At 44.7% G+C, this 17,192-nt stretch overlaps 1 protein-coding gene across 2 annotated transcripts; it reads right to left on the bottom strand.

Annotated features, from left to right (window-relative positions):
* Window positions 1-10,981: 10,981 nt before the first annotated feature.
* LITAF (lipopolysaccharide induced TNF factor) lies at window positions 10,982-17,047 on the bottom strand. Of its 2 annotated transcripts, XM_010719697.3 has the most exons (5): window positions 16,373-17,047; window positions 14,984-15,117; window positions 13,529-13,711; window positions 12,997-13,156; window positions 10,982-12,677 (listed from the first exon to the last, which is right to left on the bottom strand). In XM_010719697.3, exons 3-5 carry the CDS (start codon window positions 13,704-13,706, stop codon window positions 12,569-12,571), a joined length of 447 nt encoding a protein of 148 aa, XP_010717999.1. In that variant the 5' UTR covers window positions 13,707-13,711; window positions 14,984-15,117; window positions 16,373-17,047; the 3' UTR covers window positions 10,982-12,568. The 2 variants fall into 2 exon arrangements, with proteins under 2 accessions (XP_010717999.1, XP_003210591.1); XM_003210543.4 differs by lacking the exon at window positions 16,373-17,047 and having other exon boundaries at window positions 14,984-16,326.
* Between the last annotated feature and the right edge of the window lie 145 nt (window positions 17,048-17,192).

Here is a 17,192-nt window from a genome sequence, read left to right as displayed (position 1 = left end):
CACAGCCAGCACCTTCCAGCCATGCCAGCCCTGCCATCAGTGACTTCATCAATCAGTCACAACCAACACCTTTAAACCATCATTAGCTCAGCCTTACCAGCCCTCCCATCAGACACTATAACCATCAGTCCAAAATAACATTTTTTAGCCATCATTTCTTGAGCCATGCCAGCCCCTCCCATCAATGACTATGACCATCAATCACAACCACCACCTTCCAGTCATCAGGATTTCAGCCATGCCAGCCCGCCCATCAGTGACCATAAACATCAGTCACAACGACCACCTTCCAGCCATCAGAAGTTCAGCCATGCCAGCCCTGCCATCAGTGACTTCATCAATCAGTTACAACCAACACCTTTAATCCATCATTAGCTCAGCCATAGCAGCCCTCGCATCAGGGACTATGACCATCAGTCACAAACACCACCTACCAGCCATCAGTACTTCATCCATACCTGCCCTCCCATCAGGGACTGTAACCATCAGTCCAAAATAACACCTTTAAGCCATCAGTACTTCAGCCATGCCAGCCCTCCCATCAGTGACTATAACCATCAGTCCAAAACCAACACCTTCCAGCCATCAGAACTCCAGCCATGCCAACCCTCCCATCAGTGACTTCATCAATCAGTCACAACCAACACCTTTAAACCATCATTAGCTCAGCCATACCAGCCCTCCCATCAGTGACTATAACCTTCAGTCCAAAATAACACTTTTTAGTCATCATTACTTTAGCCATACCAGCCTTCCCATCGTTGACTTTAACCATCAGTCCAAAACCAACACCTTCCAGCCAACAGTACTTCAGCCATGCCAGCCCTCCCATCAGTGACTATGACCATCAGTCACAACCACCACCTTCCAGCCATCATTATCTCAGCCATGCCAGCCTTCCCATCAGGGACTATAACCATCAGTCCAAAATAACACCTCTGAGCCATCATTACTTCAGCCATACCAGCCCTCCCATCAGTGACTTCATCAATCAGTCACAACCAACATCTTTAAGCCATCATTAGCTCAGCCATGCCAGCCCTCCCATCAGTGTCTCTAACCATCAGTCCAAACTAGCATCTTTAAACCATCAGTACTTGAGCCATGCCAGCCCTCCCATCAGTGACTTTAACCATTAGTCCAAACTAACACCTTTTTATCAGCAATACTTTAGCCATCCCATTGTTCTCATCAGTGGCATTAGCCATCAGTCAAAAGCAACACCTTTTAGCCAGTAAGAGGTTAGCCATTCATACAGTCCCATCAGTGATTTGAACTATCAGTCAAAACCAATTCCGTTAATACTTTCACCATTCCAAAGCTTTAATCAGTGACTTTAAACATCAATCAAAACTGTCACCTTCTAGCCATCAGTACTGTAGCTATCCCAGTGTTTTCATTAGTGAATTCAACCATCAATTAAAACCCAGTTCTCCCATCAGTGATTTTACTAACCATCAAAACCAACAGCTTTTAGCCAGCAATACTTTAGCCACACCAGTGCTCCCATCAGTGACTATAACCGTCAGTGCAAACTAACACCTTTTAGCCCACAAAAGTTTAGCAACCTCTACACTCCCATCAGAGACTTTTACTGTCACTCAAAGCCAACACTTTCTAGCCATCAGTAATTTAACCATCCCAGTTCTCCCATCAGTGACTATAACTGTAAGTCAAAACCAATGCCTTTTGCCATCAGTAATTTAGCTCTCCCAACACTCCCATCAGTGAATTTAACCATCAGTTAGTACCAACACCTTTTAGCCATCAATACTGTAGTTATCCCTGCACTCACATTAATTACTTTAGCCATCAGTCAAAACCAACACCTTTTAGCCATCAACACATTAGCCATCCCAGCATTCCTCACAGTGAGTTTTCATATCATTCAGAACCAACACCTTTTCACCATCAATACTTTTGCCATCTCAATGCTCCTGTCAGTGACATTAACTATCAGTCAAGAGCAACATGTTTTGGCCGTCTGTACCAACAACTCAACATTATCGAAGTACATTAACCATCAATACTTGCAATTTATCTAAATGGCAACATTACCATCGAAACAAAACCTAATCATAAGTGGTGCTTCAGAATTCTGTGAAGAATTTTACCATGAAAGAACTTTTTTTTTAGTTTTTAAACTTGAGACTTTCTTTTTTAAAATGTACTTCTAATCCAAAAGAGTGGAAACTTTCTACAACTGCTGAACATTGTGAATTTCCATGTGAATATCTCACTGAAACTAATGCCCTGGAATTGAACATCTCAAATGCTGCTTAATTACATACTCAGGTTGATTGTGTGTTATTCATGTGATGTTACTCCAAGTTCGACATCTGGTTCAAGAGCGACCAGGAAAACCACAGGATTATAAAATCTGCAACTGACAGTATGTATATTTTATTTGAAGACTTATTTAAGATTTCACAAGCTCTCCAAGAACTACGGAGTTCTGCAAGATCTTCATCCTTTTTCTGTGACGTCTGGCACTAGAAACTAATTTACTTCACATCTTATTTACACTCAACATCGAAGAATACGTTCTGATTTTCAGCAAGTGGAACATAATGATCAGAATATGCAGTTCTGAATGTATCTCTCAGACTATTTGTATACTCCCATATGTTTTTATTACATTTGTTTTTATAGTGTCACTTGTCTCAAGTCTCAGTTGTTTGTTTCGTCTCTAAAGTTTCTAGTTACAGACAAATTCATACTGTGATTTTATTTTTATTATTAAATGCTATCAAACTGTGATGCACTTATTATTCACTGGTCCTGCATCAGGAGATGAGTGGGGAACCTGTATTAAATACAGTTCATCTGAATAATCTGTCTGGTTTATACAAGCTGTGTTGTTCAGAGATGTCTGAAGTATGATCTTTGTTTTTTTAAAGATAAAAAGCACTTGCCCCACTGTAAATATATAGCATGTAAAATTTATATAGTATATAAATACAGCAAAGTTAAAGTGAATTTTTACTTGAGTTATTTAACTTGCAATATGTCATGTGAATTGACAGCTTACTGAGTGTGTTTGATAATCAAGAAATCAGATCTTCCTTTTGGTGGTAGTGAGAAGATGCTGTTGTTGTACTCACAGAAGATAAGTAATGGGGACTTCAGCTGCCTAGACAAGGATGCAGAAGTCTTTCTTCTTTGAAGTTAGAAGCTTCCAAAGACAGGCAACAGGTTGAAAGCTCACCAGTAGCTTTCTGCTCTGTGCAGCACTAAGGGAGGAGCGAGGTTACGTTTTACTAAATACTTTAAGTAAGATTTTGGTACATGGAGAACACCATAAAGCCAAACCATAAGTGTACCCTGCATAATGTTCCTATGGCAACAGTTATGTGAAGTTACATAAAGTAACGTGACAAAGAAAACACGCACTTGTCCTGTATCTGCCTTTTTCTTTCCTCTTTTGTCCTCTGGTTCTGAGGTTTGGTGTCTTGTCTCTGTCCAATGAACAGCTCTGGGCTGGATGTCTGACAGGAGTGTGGCAGCAGCCTGCTGTGCTCCGGCATTGCTGGGGCTGCAGGAGCTCCAGGAGGGCAGCGACCCCAGCAGCTCGGAGCTCTGTGCTGCCAGCAGGGCTCAGTGCCTGCCCAGCAGAGATGGGTGCTGCTGCAGCGTGTGGCTGAGATCCACGTAAAGGACGAGCAAAGCCTTCCCTTCTCTTGGAGTGGATCTCAAGGGGCATGGAATTCTCCAGCTCCTCACGAATCAATGCGTAGAATGTACTTAATGGAATCCATTCTGCTGTGGAAGGTTTTTCCTCTCCTTAGCCTGATCAATTAAGTTGTCCCTAAAAGAATGGCACTTAAAAGAGCAGTTATAATCCATCTGTAAAATTAAATCTTAAAATTAAGTCTTAATCTCTATGGGAGGGAGTGGGGGGAGAGGGGGAGAAGGAAAAAAAGAAGAAAAAAAAATAAAACACTTGAGCCAGTAACTTGTATGTATTCCTGGTAAGTGGGGGGCTGTGCAATAGCAAACAGTGCCATGGTTTGCTTTTGAGAAAGCCCAGGCTTAAGCAAGATGGTTTGATACATGAATCCACTGCAGTGGATTAACACGGAATTTTTAACGACGACTAACAGTGCATTTGTCACACAAGTCACTGGCCCACACCAGGTACATCTTGCATTTAACTAGAAACATTTGCCAATAAGGAAAGAAACTGACAAGTCTTAATCTGTAGCATTTGCTCTAAAACAGCCCTCACCTTTCCAGCAAGCTGGAGTTAGTACATGAATACATAATAAACTTCAAACTATGCAGTGCTATAATGAAGTATTATAAAGTCTGTTCTGTTTATGCAGTTCAGTTCTGTACCCATTTAAAATGGTCCCAAGTGGTTTTCTGGACACAGCACTCATTTTGCAGGAGCTGTGTGCTGCTCCCACTGCACGGAGGCCTCACACAGCCAGTTCAGCACACAGCAGCACTGGGGGCAGTGGGCAGTGCTGGGGGCTGCGGGCACAGCACGGGGGGCACCAGGGACTGCCGTGTGCATCACCTGGGCTGGCCACACTTTTACCCATCTTTCATCCAACAACTAGCAAAGGGCACACAATTTCAGAGCAAAAGGCCAGCGCAGGATTTGTTCTTGCTATTTGCAGGTGAGATAATGAACCGATGTCACAGTCTCACTGTTTCCATCAATTTCTCCATTCATCCTGAAGGAGGGGTGCTAAGTAGCTGCAGTATGGGCAGGGCACCCTCCCTCCTGCCCCTGTTCCACCCACAGAGCTCAGCAAGGCCAACTGCTGCACTACACCAGAAATCAAGACAAAGCTGCTACAACCATTACTGCAGGCCTCCAAGTCATAACATAATTTACAGCCTCTCCAGGTTTTTGCTAGTGAGAGCATTTCATTGCAGAAATATTCCGCATTGAGAGAGATCAATCTTAGCAGAGGAAAGGAGTTCTGCTTAACTCCCAGAAGCTCCTTCTGCAACTGTAGAAGGATGGCATGCAACCCCACAACCAGCAAAATCACCTCCTCAGCCCAGGAGTTCACAAAACCACTTCAGTTCACACCCTCCCAAAGGTCCCTTGGTAGAAGAGCAGCCCACAGCCAGAGGGGCACTGTCAAGGGCAGCCGCAGAGGGATGTAACTGATGGTGGTTACTATGTTGAAAAACAGTGGTTTGTAGCTGAGAATTTGCTCTACCAAAATTTGTTACTGTGCTCTTTGGATCTGTTGTAGTTTCCATGGAAATAAATAGGAGGCACTACTTTCACAGTGACTTACATTTGTGGCGTGACAAATAGCAAATGCTTAGAGCAATCTCCACATAGCAAGATTAAAAGAACAAAGACAAGAACAGCCCAACAATCAATCACAGAATGCTTTGGTTGGAAAGGACCCCAGGGATCATCACATTCCAACCCCCTGCCACAGGCAGGCAGCCAGCCGCTAGATCAAGCACTAGACCAGGCTGCCCACGGCCCCATCCAACCTGGCCTTCCTTGAACACCTCAGGGATGGAGCATCCCCAGCATCTCTGGGCAGCCTGTTCCAGCACCTCACCTTCTGTGTAAAGAACTTCCCCAGTATCCTATCTAAACTTTCCCTCCTTGAACTTAAAACCATTCCTCCTTGACCTATCACTGTCTACCCATGTAAAAAGTTGCTTCCCCTCCTGTTTACAGTCCTGCTGCAGTGAGGTCACCCTCCAGTCTTCTCTTCTCCAGGCTGGACAAGCCCAACTCCCTCAGCCTGTCTTTGTAGCAGAGCTGCTCCAGCCCTCTGAGCATCTCAGTGCCCTCCTCTGGACCCTCTCCAACTGCTTCACATCCTTCCTGTGCTGAGGACCCCAGACCTGGAACACAGTGCTGCAGATGGGGCCTCATGAGCACAGAGTAGAGGGGGACGATCACCTCCCTGTCCATGCTGGCCACCTCTCTTCTGATGGAGCAAGGATACCATTGGCCTTCCGAGCCACAGGCGCACACTGCTGGCTCATGTCCAGCTTCTTGTCCACCAGGACCCCCAGGTCCTTCTCCACAGGGCTATTCTCAAGATCCTAGTCTGTATCTGGAGATTAATCCCCAGTGATTAATCAGAAGCACATATTAAAAACACTCTTTGCAGATAATCTGGGGCTAAAGGAGAAGTATTTCCATTGGAAAGAAGTGAGATATCTTGCAGGGAGCAGCACATCCCTTCAACCAAAGTCCTAAATATGAAACGGCTGAAATTTAGATAAGGAATACACACAAAGACTCAAGTACAGTTCTGATAGCAGCCAGGCCTTTACAACACAGCAGAGACAGACACTCCATGGTTCACTGAACTAATAGTGACTTTCCTCTGCTCGAGAGAGCTTCGCTGTCTGCCTCCTGCTCTTTGTGCTCTTTGGTCCAGTCTGGGATCTTGTCACTCCCTGGAATCCCTGGCATGTAACAGGATCAGTGAGCACCTGTGCCGCAGAGGCACCACCAGAACTCAATTACATAGGCATACCAAGGCCTTCTGAAATAATCTGCTTTGGTCAAGTTAAGATTTATTTTCTGCAACATCTAAACCCACTGAGGCCCTCTAGTTTACCATGAGCTGTTGTTTACCTCAAACCAGATACACAAGCAGAAATCACAGGTTACAATCCCAGCCCCGGCACCACACTGCCCCACCAAGCCGGTGCTGTCACATCTGCATGCCTGAGCTTACTTTCTCCACCAGTTACCTTTTGCTCAGTTTAAAAAGTTTGCACATTTTAATTAAAGATAAAGCAATTTCTTTAGTCACTGATCTATGCAAAACATGTATAAGAAGATGAGAGACAGCACACCCAGACTCACGACAGATCGCTCCACACACACACACACACACACACACACAAAAAAAAAAAAGCAACAGATGCCCCAAATGTCAAATCTGGGGACAGATCCCATCTGAAATGGAATCCCAAAATCTTTCAGGTCTCGCAGTCAGCTGAGATTTCTTATGGTCAATCCAAAGTAACAAGTGAAAAGGTCTTCTTCATCTCCACTGTCGTTTTTCAGACACTACATATCGAGACCACTTCAGAGAACTTAGTGTAGCAACCTTGCAGCTTGAGGGAATTACCAGAACTGGGAGGAGAAGGGATTTCTGCCTCACTACAGCTCAGCTGGGATCCACAGAGCCCAACACCTGCAGTTTACAAGCAGTGCTTGTGTGCCCAGCTCCCCTGCTGTAGCCCCACTCTCATATTCAGGGCAACAGCGGTGAGCCATTCCAGAAGCCAACAGAAGCTCCTTCTCAAAGCACTCAGATGCTCTCTAGTAAGTCTTCCTACTTGGTGTTTGTTAATCCCATGCGTGGCACCGATGTCCAAAGTCAGCAGAGTACATAAACAGGTGCTTAATCTTAAGCATGAGCACACCTCGAATAATTGAGTTTTTGTTCAAACCCAAATGCTTTCTTGGAACAAGGCTATTTTATTTCATCCCCTTCACAAGCACCAGAAGTTCTTACAGAAACCTTTGTCTTTTTTAAAAACTAGATTTTCCATCAGAACTTTTGTTTGTTTGTTTTCTCATTAAAAAAATCCTACTTTCTCTTTAAGTTACTTTTTTTAAATCTTTCATCCCCAACAACGCATGCAGGTCCCAGGCTGTTCAAACCTCCCTACAAGGAAACAGCTCCAGAACAGGGAGTGACCAACAAAGGGTGTGAGAGCTACACTGGAACACAGCCTGAGCCCAAAGGCCCTGAAACAAAATGGGGGGTAACCAGAAGGCAGAGGTATCAGACCTATCTCCACAAGACTGCAGAGCACTGGATTTTGGGGTGCCTCCCAACTGCTGAGAAGCTGATGCACAACATGGTCTATACATCCTACCACGAGCAAGAGGAGGAAAACATTTTCCCAGAAGGCTGCATAGGCACTGCTAAGCAAACCAAACCAGTCTGGTGAGCTTCTTGACAAGGTGCACTAGTGTTTCGGAAGAGCCATGTTGCAGAGCTTTCAAACAAATACCTAGCATTTGCTAGCATGTAAGTTAGCATTCCCATTGCTCTTTCTGAACTAACAACACCTTGATGGAAAAATAAAGCATTTGCAATAGTAGGTGTGCATAGCAGAAGGGCTCTCTTTAACAATTAGCAAACAAGCTTTCTCAAAAGATCCAAGACCGTAACAGAAGTTCTCATTTACCAACACTGGACATTAATGTCTGAGTGGCACTAAGAGAAACTGCAGTGCATGCAGGGGGTCCTGGGGTCTTCAACTCAGCATTAAAACACTCCATCAGCTGCCCTAGGCCTGGTCATCCAGCTCTGCTCCCCAGCATGACAAGGACCCCCAGCCCCGCCCTGCCCAGGCCCACAGCACTGTGCCGCAGGACGCCCACCCCACTGATGTCCCCACTGATGTCGTCCCATCAGAGCGATTACCCAAGGTTACATATAACACTTCAGCCCCAGGGTCATCACACCATCTGGAAAAGCAAGAAATGGAAATTGCTTTGTTGGTGGTGTTTTCCAGTGCTTTTGTGAAGTCTCTGTTGCCATACTCAGATCCCTGGCTCACACCATGCGTTTAAATCCTGCAGCACTGTCCATCTCATACCTTGCTAACACTACAAAACCCTGGAGCTCAAAGGCTCTTCTTTTCTTTTTCAAAGGTTTCTCTTTTGAAAATACAAGTACTAAGGAGCCTTGCAAAGAAAGCCAACCCTCTACAAAAGGCCTTTCAGAATGCCTCCTGCCTATGCCAGGCTTATCCTGGACCTGGGCATGGCCCCTTTCAGTACCTCCAACCCACAGGCACCTGTTCACACTGACAGTAGATTTTTAGATTCTCAGACCAAAAAAGCAGCAGCATTTCCTTTGAAATCAGCAGGTTTCGCTATATTTGGTCTGATGACTTAGCCTGAGAAAACAAATCACTTGAGAAACAAGCACAGAAATAAATTCTGCAACATCTGGCACATTGCACAGGAGGGTCCTCAGCCCACAAAGCCACATCTTTTAAAGTCCCCCCGAAGGTAATCCTGTGTATCGCACTGCAGAATTTCATAAAAGAACTGGGGACACAGTGGTGAATTTGCTATGAAATACAACCCCTAGAGATGCACGGTAGAGTACCTGACAGCACAGAATTTGCACTTAAATTTATTCCTAGGAGAACAGCAAGTGTTCCATTATCTATTCTTCATAACTGAGCAACAGAAGACAATTAACTTGTCTGAGCATGCACACATCAGCTTCTTTTCTGTAAAAAACAAAACAAAACAAAAACACACCCTTGTGGTTAAATGACCAGAAATGCTTTTAAAAACAGTGCAATAAACAGCAGCTCTTTGAAACTTGCTAATAACACCTTCTTGATAGGCTTTCAACTGGTGATGGCTTTAACAGTTTTGGGTGGGTTTTTGTGCTTTTTTTTTTAATCCCCTTTGCATGGTAAGGCATTTCCTTTATCACACATCATTATAAATAACTAAATTTGAATGCTCAGGGTCTGTTGATTGAAACCAGAAGTGTAATGGTAATAACATCATCCAAGTGGAACACAGAGCAATGTCATCCTAGAAGGCTAAGGAAGGAGAGGGCCAAGAAAAGCTTCATCCAGACTTGTAATTGGAGGCTGGAGGGTTTCGGGCAGCCTGTGCTCCTTCCTTACACATCTTTGGAAATGGTATGAATACATCAGGTCAGCATGCTGATGCCAGATCTAACAGCAGAGGAAAAGCTGTTCACAACTCAGATAGATTATTTATTAAACTACACTTCTATTTTTTATAAAAATGCATTAGAACAAAGATGTACATGTGCCAACCTCACCTTCCTGCATTTTCTGCATCTCAGCAAGAAAATACATGAAGAGACAGAGCACCGCTCTCCTTGCTGTCGTTAACAATTCACCCAGACAAAAAATCATGGTGTCTGTGTCCTCCTGGAGCCGGAGCTGGGACTTCTTCCAGGGCAGTCCCAAGGACCTCTGTTGTCTGTCTCCTTCCCTGCTCTTTCTCCAGGCTGCCTATTGCCCCTGAGCACACACCACTCCAGGCACTTACCTGAGCAGAAGACGCACTTCTGGCCTTGGCTCAGAATCATTTAGGTTGGAAAAGCCTTCGAGATCCACAAGATCACCTGTCTGACACACACCTGCCCACGCTCTGCCCTCCATGCTTCGGCTGGAGAGACCACACGGTGCCAGACAGCACACAGTGCTGCAGAGGGCGAGAGGTGACCACAGGACTGCAGCCACTCAGCAGCACAGCTCCTGACTCCTGCAGTCGCTGAGGCAGCAGGCACATTCACAGCAGGCACATTCACAGCAGGCATGTCTGAGCATCACTACATTACCACTGCACTAGTCACTCCTTGTTTCTTGCCTGTTCGCACAGTGCCAGCGCCTTATGCTTGCTGTGGGAAAGTGCTATTCAAGGGCAGTTTAAGAAGTGCTTTAGCATGTGTATTTAATAAGACCAAACACTTATTTCCTTTCTGACACTTCCAGACCCGGCTCGGTGTGCGAGCAGTTTAGCTGCAGGCCAGAGATTGCAGCTTCTCAGAGCCTTGGCTCAAGGTAGATACTGAAAAATGTAACCCATGGTTACATTTCTTGACACAATTTTAATATTCACATGTTTGCAAACATCCAAAGTGTTATAATTTTCCACTAATGAGCACTAGAAAGAAAACATGTTTTTATTTTAAATGCAAACAGTTTTAAAAACAACCAGCGACTTCAACACAATCAAAGCATTTTCATTTCTCTGTCCAAAATAAACTTAAAGCAAGTCACCTCGGTGCATTCCATAGATAAGCCCATGCGCACAAACACAAACCCAAGGAAATTTAAGTACAGAGGGGGCAGCAGAAGTTTTTGCAGAATGTTTAATTACATGAAGCAGCTACCAACACATAGCACGTCTCATTCTCAGTCCGTAAGAGCAGTTTAAAGAGATGCAATTGACTATGTGCACAAAGCCAAGGACAGCCCACTTTTTTTCTTCTTTTCTTTCTCTCTCTCTCTCTTTTTTATTTTTTTTGTTTTGTTCAGGGTTCTTCTAAATCATGGTACTCCCACCTCAGATTTTCCCAGCACTTCGTATATGGGGGAGCTTCATTACTTCCTGTCTTACTCTGGTGGTAAACTGACGTTTTTGTGAAATCCAAGGGAAAAGATGGCTTTACAATAATGCACGATTTGTGTATGTGAGAATCAGTGACAGCATAATCAGAGAATTCAAAGAAGCTTCAAAGCAGCACCACCCAGAGCCTTAGAGAACACCAAAACCATCAGTGGGGAGGCACAGCCGACAGGAAACGTGAGCAAGTCATACACACCCAGAACAGAAAGCTACAGAAGAAGCACTTCTTTCTCTCCATCAGTCCCTTGCCAGCTGTAGCTGCAAAGACAGATGAACATGGAAGCTCTTAAACCATCTGCAAGCTGACCCACAAGCAACAGCAGTTTACAAGGACTAATTAATGAGGCCCAGCCATTGCATTTGTGACCCACAGAACTCTGAGATTTCAAAAATGAAGCGCTGAAAGACTTCTGAAAAGTTACCATATACCAAATATTTGTAGAAGGCGCATCAGGAAAAAGCAATAAATGCATTTTAAAATCCATATTTATTTGTAGCCTTTACAGAGATGAGCACAGTGTTAGCATTGCAGCCTTGCCCCAACACCCAGCTGCTGGCTCCACACAGCTGTCACCCGAATGAACTCAGAGGATATTCAGACCATGTCTACCATTTTTTAAATTCTTCAACTTTCAGAGTGTCACTTTAATTTTTGTGTTCACGATCACATATAGCTTAGGTTTCTGAGAACAGAAGTCACCATTTATTTGGAAAATGAGTCTAATAAATCAGCAGTAAAAAAGGAAAAAAAATGAAGAAATATCTATTAAATATTTCTGAGTAGGTAACTTTACTGCAAAGTAAAGATACAAGTAGGTTGAAAATTAGCAAGGAAATTCAGGTACTACATTCAATCACCAGTGATGCACAATAACCTGAGTTGTCCACTTGGTAATGCAGCTTCCAAGAAGGAAGAAGCCTCTAGGTTTGATTGTCTTTCACAGAAAGTTTTGAAGTTAATTTTAGTGCTCATAAAAAAGTACCCAACTGATAAGACTGGGGACCAAATTACTTCCTTCGTCAGAGGGGCACCTATGTAGAGGCAAGCAACTGGCTGCCAGTTTGTCAACTTTGCTGTTGCACTACCATCAACATCAAGCACGAGGCTATACAGTCCTCTACAGACATTCTCCTTGTGGTCTGTGCCAAGACTGTAAAGCAAGCAAACAGTGTGCAACACAATTGAGTTAAGATTAATGGGACCAACATCACCAACCTGTTTTGCATAAGGCAGAAAGAGGCAAACAATTAGCAGCCACCACCTGGTGCAGGACTGAGCAATCCATCGAGCCCTAAAAAGACCTAAATCAGAATCATCAATTCTTAGCAAATTCTTCTTCAAACGATCTGGCAACAAACATTAATTTTTATTGGTTTCCAGTGACAAGACAGAAAAAAAGATGAAGCCTCCATTAAGCTTCAGTAAGGGCTCAGAGAGGTGCTAATCAACTCTTAGTGCTTACACACTGCCTATAGACGCTTATAAGAACCAACATGGGCATTGCAATTTGGACAGAAGTGTTCCGCATCTTTCAGAGCATCAATGCAAAAGGGAATTAAGCAACAGCCAGCTATGCACCTGCAAAGAAAAAACACAACACCATACTGCTTTACCACTTGTTACATGCACAAGAAGACAAAACAACACTTCCTGAAAATTTCCTACCAAAGCTATGTGCAAAACTGGTGCCACAGAGCTTTAAGATGAACACACATCTGAGCTGTTATCAACCTGCTTTAAGGCCCTGCAGGACTTCCAGCCAACGCCATCTCTTCAAACCATCAAGGGTCAGAATGAGAAAGCAACAAGGCTGAGACTACAAGGCCTTTACTGCTGCTTAAGGCTGCAAAAGGTCACATAAGAGGAAAAAAAGTGAAGTGCAAATGAATCAACCTACCCCAGCAGGCAGAGGCCACCACACGACAGCCAAGTCAATGCTCCTGGCTCGTAGCAGATACGTGTCACGATCATCTGGTTACAGGAAGGGCAACTCATCTGAACTGGGCGGTCATAGAACACCACTACTGGTTGGTGCACATACACTGTCTGAACTGTAACTGAACAAAGAAATATTTTGTTTATTCAGTGGGTAAATGAGGAAGAAAAGATAACCAGCTTCCTCTGAACTACAACCAGCTGCAGTTCTGAAATACTTGAGGCTCAGAGCACTGAAATACACAGTGACGAAGAAGTCACCGTGATGTTTCCTAATGCAGAACACATTGTCTAAGAATAGGTCTCTATTAAAAACTGCAGAAAGGCAAATCATGTAATTTATACCATTGTGCTCTGCATGTATTGTGAGACTCGGCTGATCTTATTTCCTGGTTAGGTAGGAAACACCTGTCAGCCGCAATCCTTCAGTTTCTGCACAGCACCTCTGACACCAACCCGACTCCTCTTTAATGTGGTTCAGGCTTCAGGCTTACCAGGGCTACTTGTTGGCATAGGCTGTCCTGGGCCCTGGGGAGGGATCGTTCCCTTCCCACCTGGTCTGAGGCCAGGTTCTGGGACAGGGTAGGGATGAGGATAGTTCACATTGATTCCTACAGTCTCCTCATATGAAGGTGGTGCAGATGGGGCAGGAAAGCCGCTAGGAGCAGACATTATATCTAGAACATAACAGAAAAGAACGTCATAACAGAAGAATTTATTTAGAGAAAGCAGCAACTTGTCTCAGACAAACAGCAGGAAGTAACCAGATCAAAATGCACATTTCACAGCACAAACTGTATTTAATGCCATCAGAAAGACAAAACGTAAAAGTTGAACTCAATATTGTCGTTGTTTTTTCCTTCTCTTTATCTTTTCAGTTTTTATACATCTTTCCACCGCCAGCCCTCTCCTTACAAACTAAAAATGTCACAGCCAGGACATCATGCGTCCTTATTACTATGCTAAGCTATCTGGCAGTTTCTCCCAGTTCTCCAGAACTGTATTTCAGATGTCCTCAGTCTCCTCCAAAAGCAAGAAATACGACCGACTGCACAATGTTTGCTGACTAAAATGAGCCTCGTTTGTGGTGAAGTGCAAACAATTAAAATAGAACATTGATCTTTGCTGCAATTTAAAATAAATAAGTACTTATACTGCAGGGAAAAGAAACCCCAAACAACTATGTACATCCAACTCAATACAGATCTTTTACAACTCAGTTAAGTAGTAAGTGTATCATTTTTGCTGCTTACCCAGGTTTCAATCAATGCTAAACACAACTTTACCAATTATTACTTTACTACAGAATATAGGCATGCTAGCCATTGCCTTTTCCCAATAAGCGTTAGCCTGAAGATTAGAAAACAGACGTCAGAGGGACATTCCAGGAAGCATGTTCAACACTTTATTTGAGGCAAGACTCACAGCCTGAGTCAGCAAGGTGTTACATCCCCTGTGCAACCTCAAAAAGGCATTGATAGACTTTTCACAGTTTCCGTTTGTATTTTGCTCACTGCAAATAAGTACAGAGCAGTTTATACCCCTAATCATGATACGTTTCAGATCCCCTTATCTAAAATGCCATTGATTCACAGCTGCCTGGAAAGAGCAACCAATGTATAACACCTGAATGCAAAGGAGAGAAAAAGTTAAAATCACAAACCAACATCGGATCAAACCAAAATTGAGTCTAATGGACCCAACATGGGATTGAGATGAATTTCTAACAGGTTCACAAACTGTACCCAACTGCTCATGCAAGGACACATGTCATATGATGAGTAGCTGAGGACAGATAGTTGAAATGGCTTAAAGCTGGCTTAAATCAGGGGAACTCAGCCAAGCAGGAGCTGGACTTGGCCATTTTTGTGGGTTCCTTCCAACTCAGGCTATTTTGTGATTGCATGAAATGGCACTAATTCACTAATTAAAAGATAATCTGAACTTACATGGCTGAAATAAGCAGGCACAAAAGAGCTGATGGCAGAGGCAGAAAAAGCCCACAGGTTCTATCTTCTTAAAGCCCACTCTCAATTGCTGCTTCCAAATGCTTCAAAAGGGAAGACTAGTGGTGAGTACTGGGCTGTAAGGAAAAACAAGGATAAGACGTAACAAGGAAGTGAGTGATGCCAAAAGGTTAGCCTACTGCTTTGCATATGGGTGCAACTTACAGATAAAACACGGTACACAAGCAGCGAATGACTAATGCACAAACTAAATGCAGGACCAGGCCTTTCACATGGATACACAAGAATTTCCACATACATCTGGGAGTTTCAGATCCAAGTACCGCCCAGCACAGAGAAGAACTGAGCAGTTCTTGCTTCTGCTTCCTGACTCTCACAACCCTTCCCTTCAAGCCTTCAGAAATGCATGCAGCAGGACAAAGACCAATGGTTTCAGCTACCCATCCCACTTCACTTTTCTACTTTTCATAAACCTCCTCTATTCCAAGCACACAACAAGGCAGCCATCAGCTCACTGTGCCCAGCTGCACTCACACTGGGCAGGTGAGTCACCAGACTCCAGAGAAGGATTAACGAACAGCAGAAGCACCAGCTCCCTCCCCCAGATTTTTCTTTTTGCTTGTGATTCTTCCTTGAAAGAATGGACACCTAAATCTGCTCACGCTTTCCCAACTCAAACCACCTGCATTACAAGCACACGCTGAGGCAGAACAACACCTGCAGGACACAAAGCACTCTTCTCTGTTCATCCCTCACTTCAGAGCTCTGCTGCTCCACAAACAGAGCAGAACAACGTCGGCATAAAGAGAGGAAAACGTCTGGTAAGGATACAGCATTCACAAACTGCTGCTGGAGCTAAACCAGCTCACTAGACGAGGTACTTATGCTAGCTGGAGACCAGGAAGCAGCAAAGCAACAAATTCTACCAACAGAAGGATATTCTCCCATCCATTGAAGAGTGCAGCACAGCACTTTGACACTTCTATAATGGCACTAAAGCCACATTACATATCAGGGAATGAAAAGCTTCTAGAACTGTTGTATATTTAGCAAAGGCCAGAGAAACGCAGCAGTTTTTGCATAATTTTGCACTTTGTTAATTAAGACACTTTCCTTCTCCCCCAGGTTAACCCTGAACTAAAAGCCCATGCAGCAGTGTGAAACCAGTGCCCCACACTGATGGCCGTGGCTCTCACCTCCCTCTCCTTCTTTGTTTGCTTTTTAAGGAAAGAAGTTGTAATTCTGGAGCACAGACAACTACCAAGTATTATAACAAGTATTATAACAAAGGGTACAAAAATAAAACCGAGTATCAGTCCCTCTAACATTTATCAAAGCGGCGGTTCGTTAATAAAACAAGTAAACACACACACAAGAACGAAAGAGCTGTAGAACTACAAGGCCGGCTCTTCTCGCAGTAACTGCAGCCCAGCCGCACGCAGCGCTTTGCTGCCGTCCGTCCCCTCGGAGCGGCTCGAGGAAGGGTTTCAGACCTCAGCGCTGCCCCGGAGCACAGCGCGTCCTGCACTGCCGGCTCTCCCCGAAAGAAGCCAGCGATCAGGAGAAAGAGGAGGTAACGACCCGTCTCGTTATCCATGCTGCAAAACCTCTCGTATTGCTTTGGCACTCGGCTTCTGCGGGACTTTTCACTTGAGGAACGTTATTCGGTGAGGCCGTTAAGTCGGTGATGAGATTTTCCTCCACTTCGTGCAGCCTCCGGGCAGCGGCGCCTCTTGGTTTTCTTCCTCAAAGAACGGATTTCCAAACCCAAGCCGGCCACGTCAGTGCACCGCCGTCTTTTCCTTCTCCTTCTCTCAAGCTGAAGCTTTCCCGTTTCTCTATCTCAAGTTTTCTGTTTCTTCTCTCCCCTCGCGAGAGCCCGGGCTGCTTTCCGGCACTGCGAGCAGCAGCTGAGCCCGGCAGCCCGCAGCGCGACCGCGGTCAGGTGCGCCGGAGGCAGACGGCAGGCACGAAACGTAAGGCGCAGGCATTAAACACAAGGCAGCGGCAGGCACGAAACACAAGGCTGCGGCACCGTGCCCCACTCGTACGCCGCCCCGGTTATCAGAGCTCCGGAGCGCAGCTCCCACCTTCCCCCACCCGCGAGCTAAAAGCGGTGCGCCTTTCTCAGACGGGCTCTTCGGAACGAAACGCCGCGGCGGGGTTGCGCCGAGCAGCCCGTTCTCAGCAG

Source organism: Meleagris gallopavo, chromosome 16 (assembly GCF_000146605.3).
Source record: "Meleagris gallopavo isolate NT-WF06-2002-E0010 breed Aviagen turkey brand Nicholas breeding stock chromosome 16, Turkey_5.1, whole genome shotgun sequence".
Taxonomy (NCBI): domain Eukaryota; kingdom Metazoa; phylum Chordata; class Aves; order Galliformes; family Phasianidae; genus Meleagris; species Meleagris gallopavo.
Note: the sequence above shows the minus strand (reverse complement) of the source record. Positions and strands in the feature narration are given on the sequence as shown.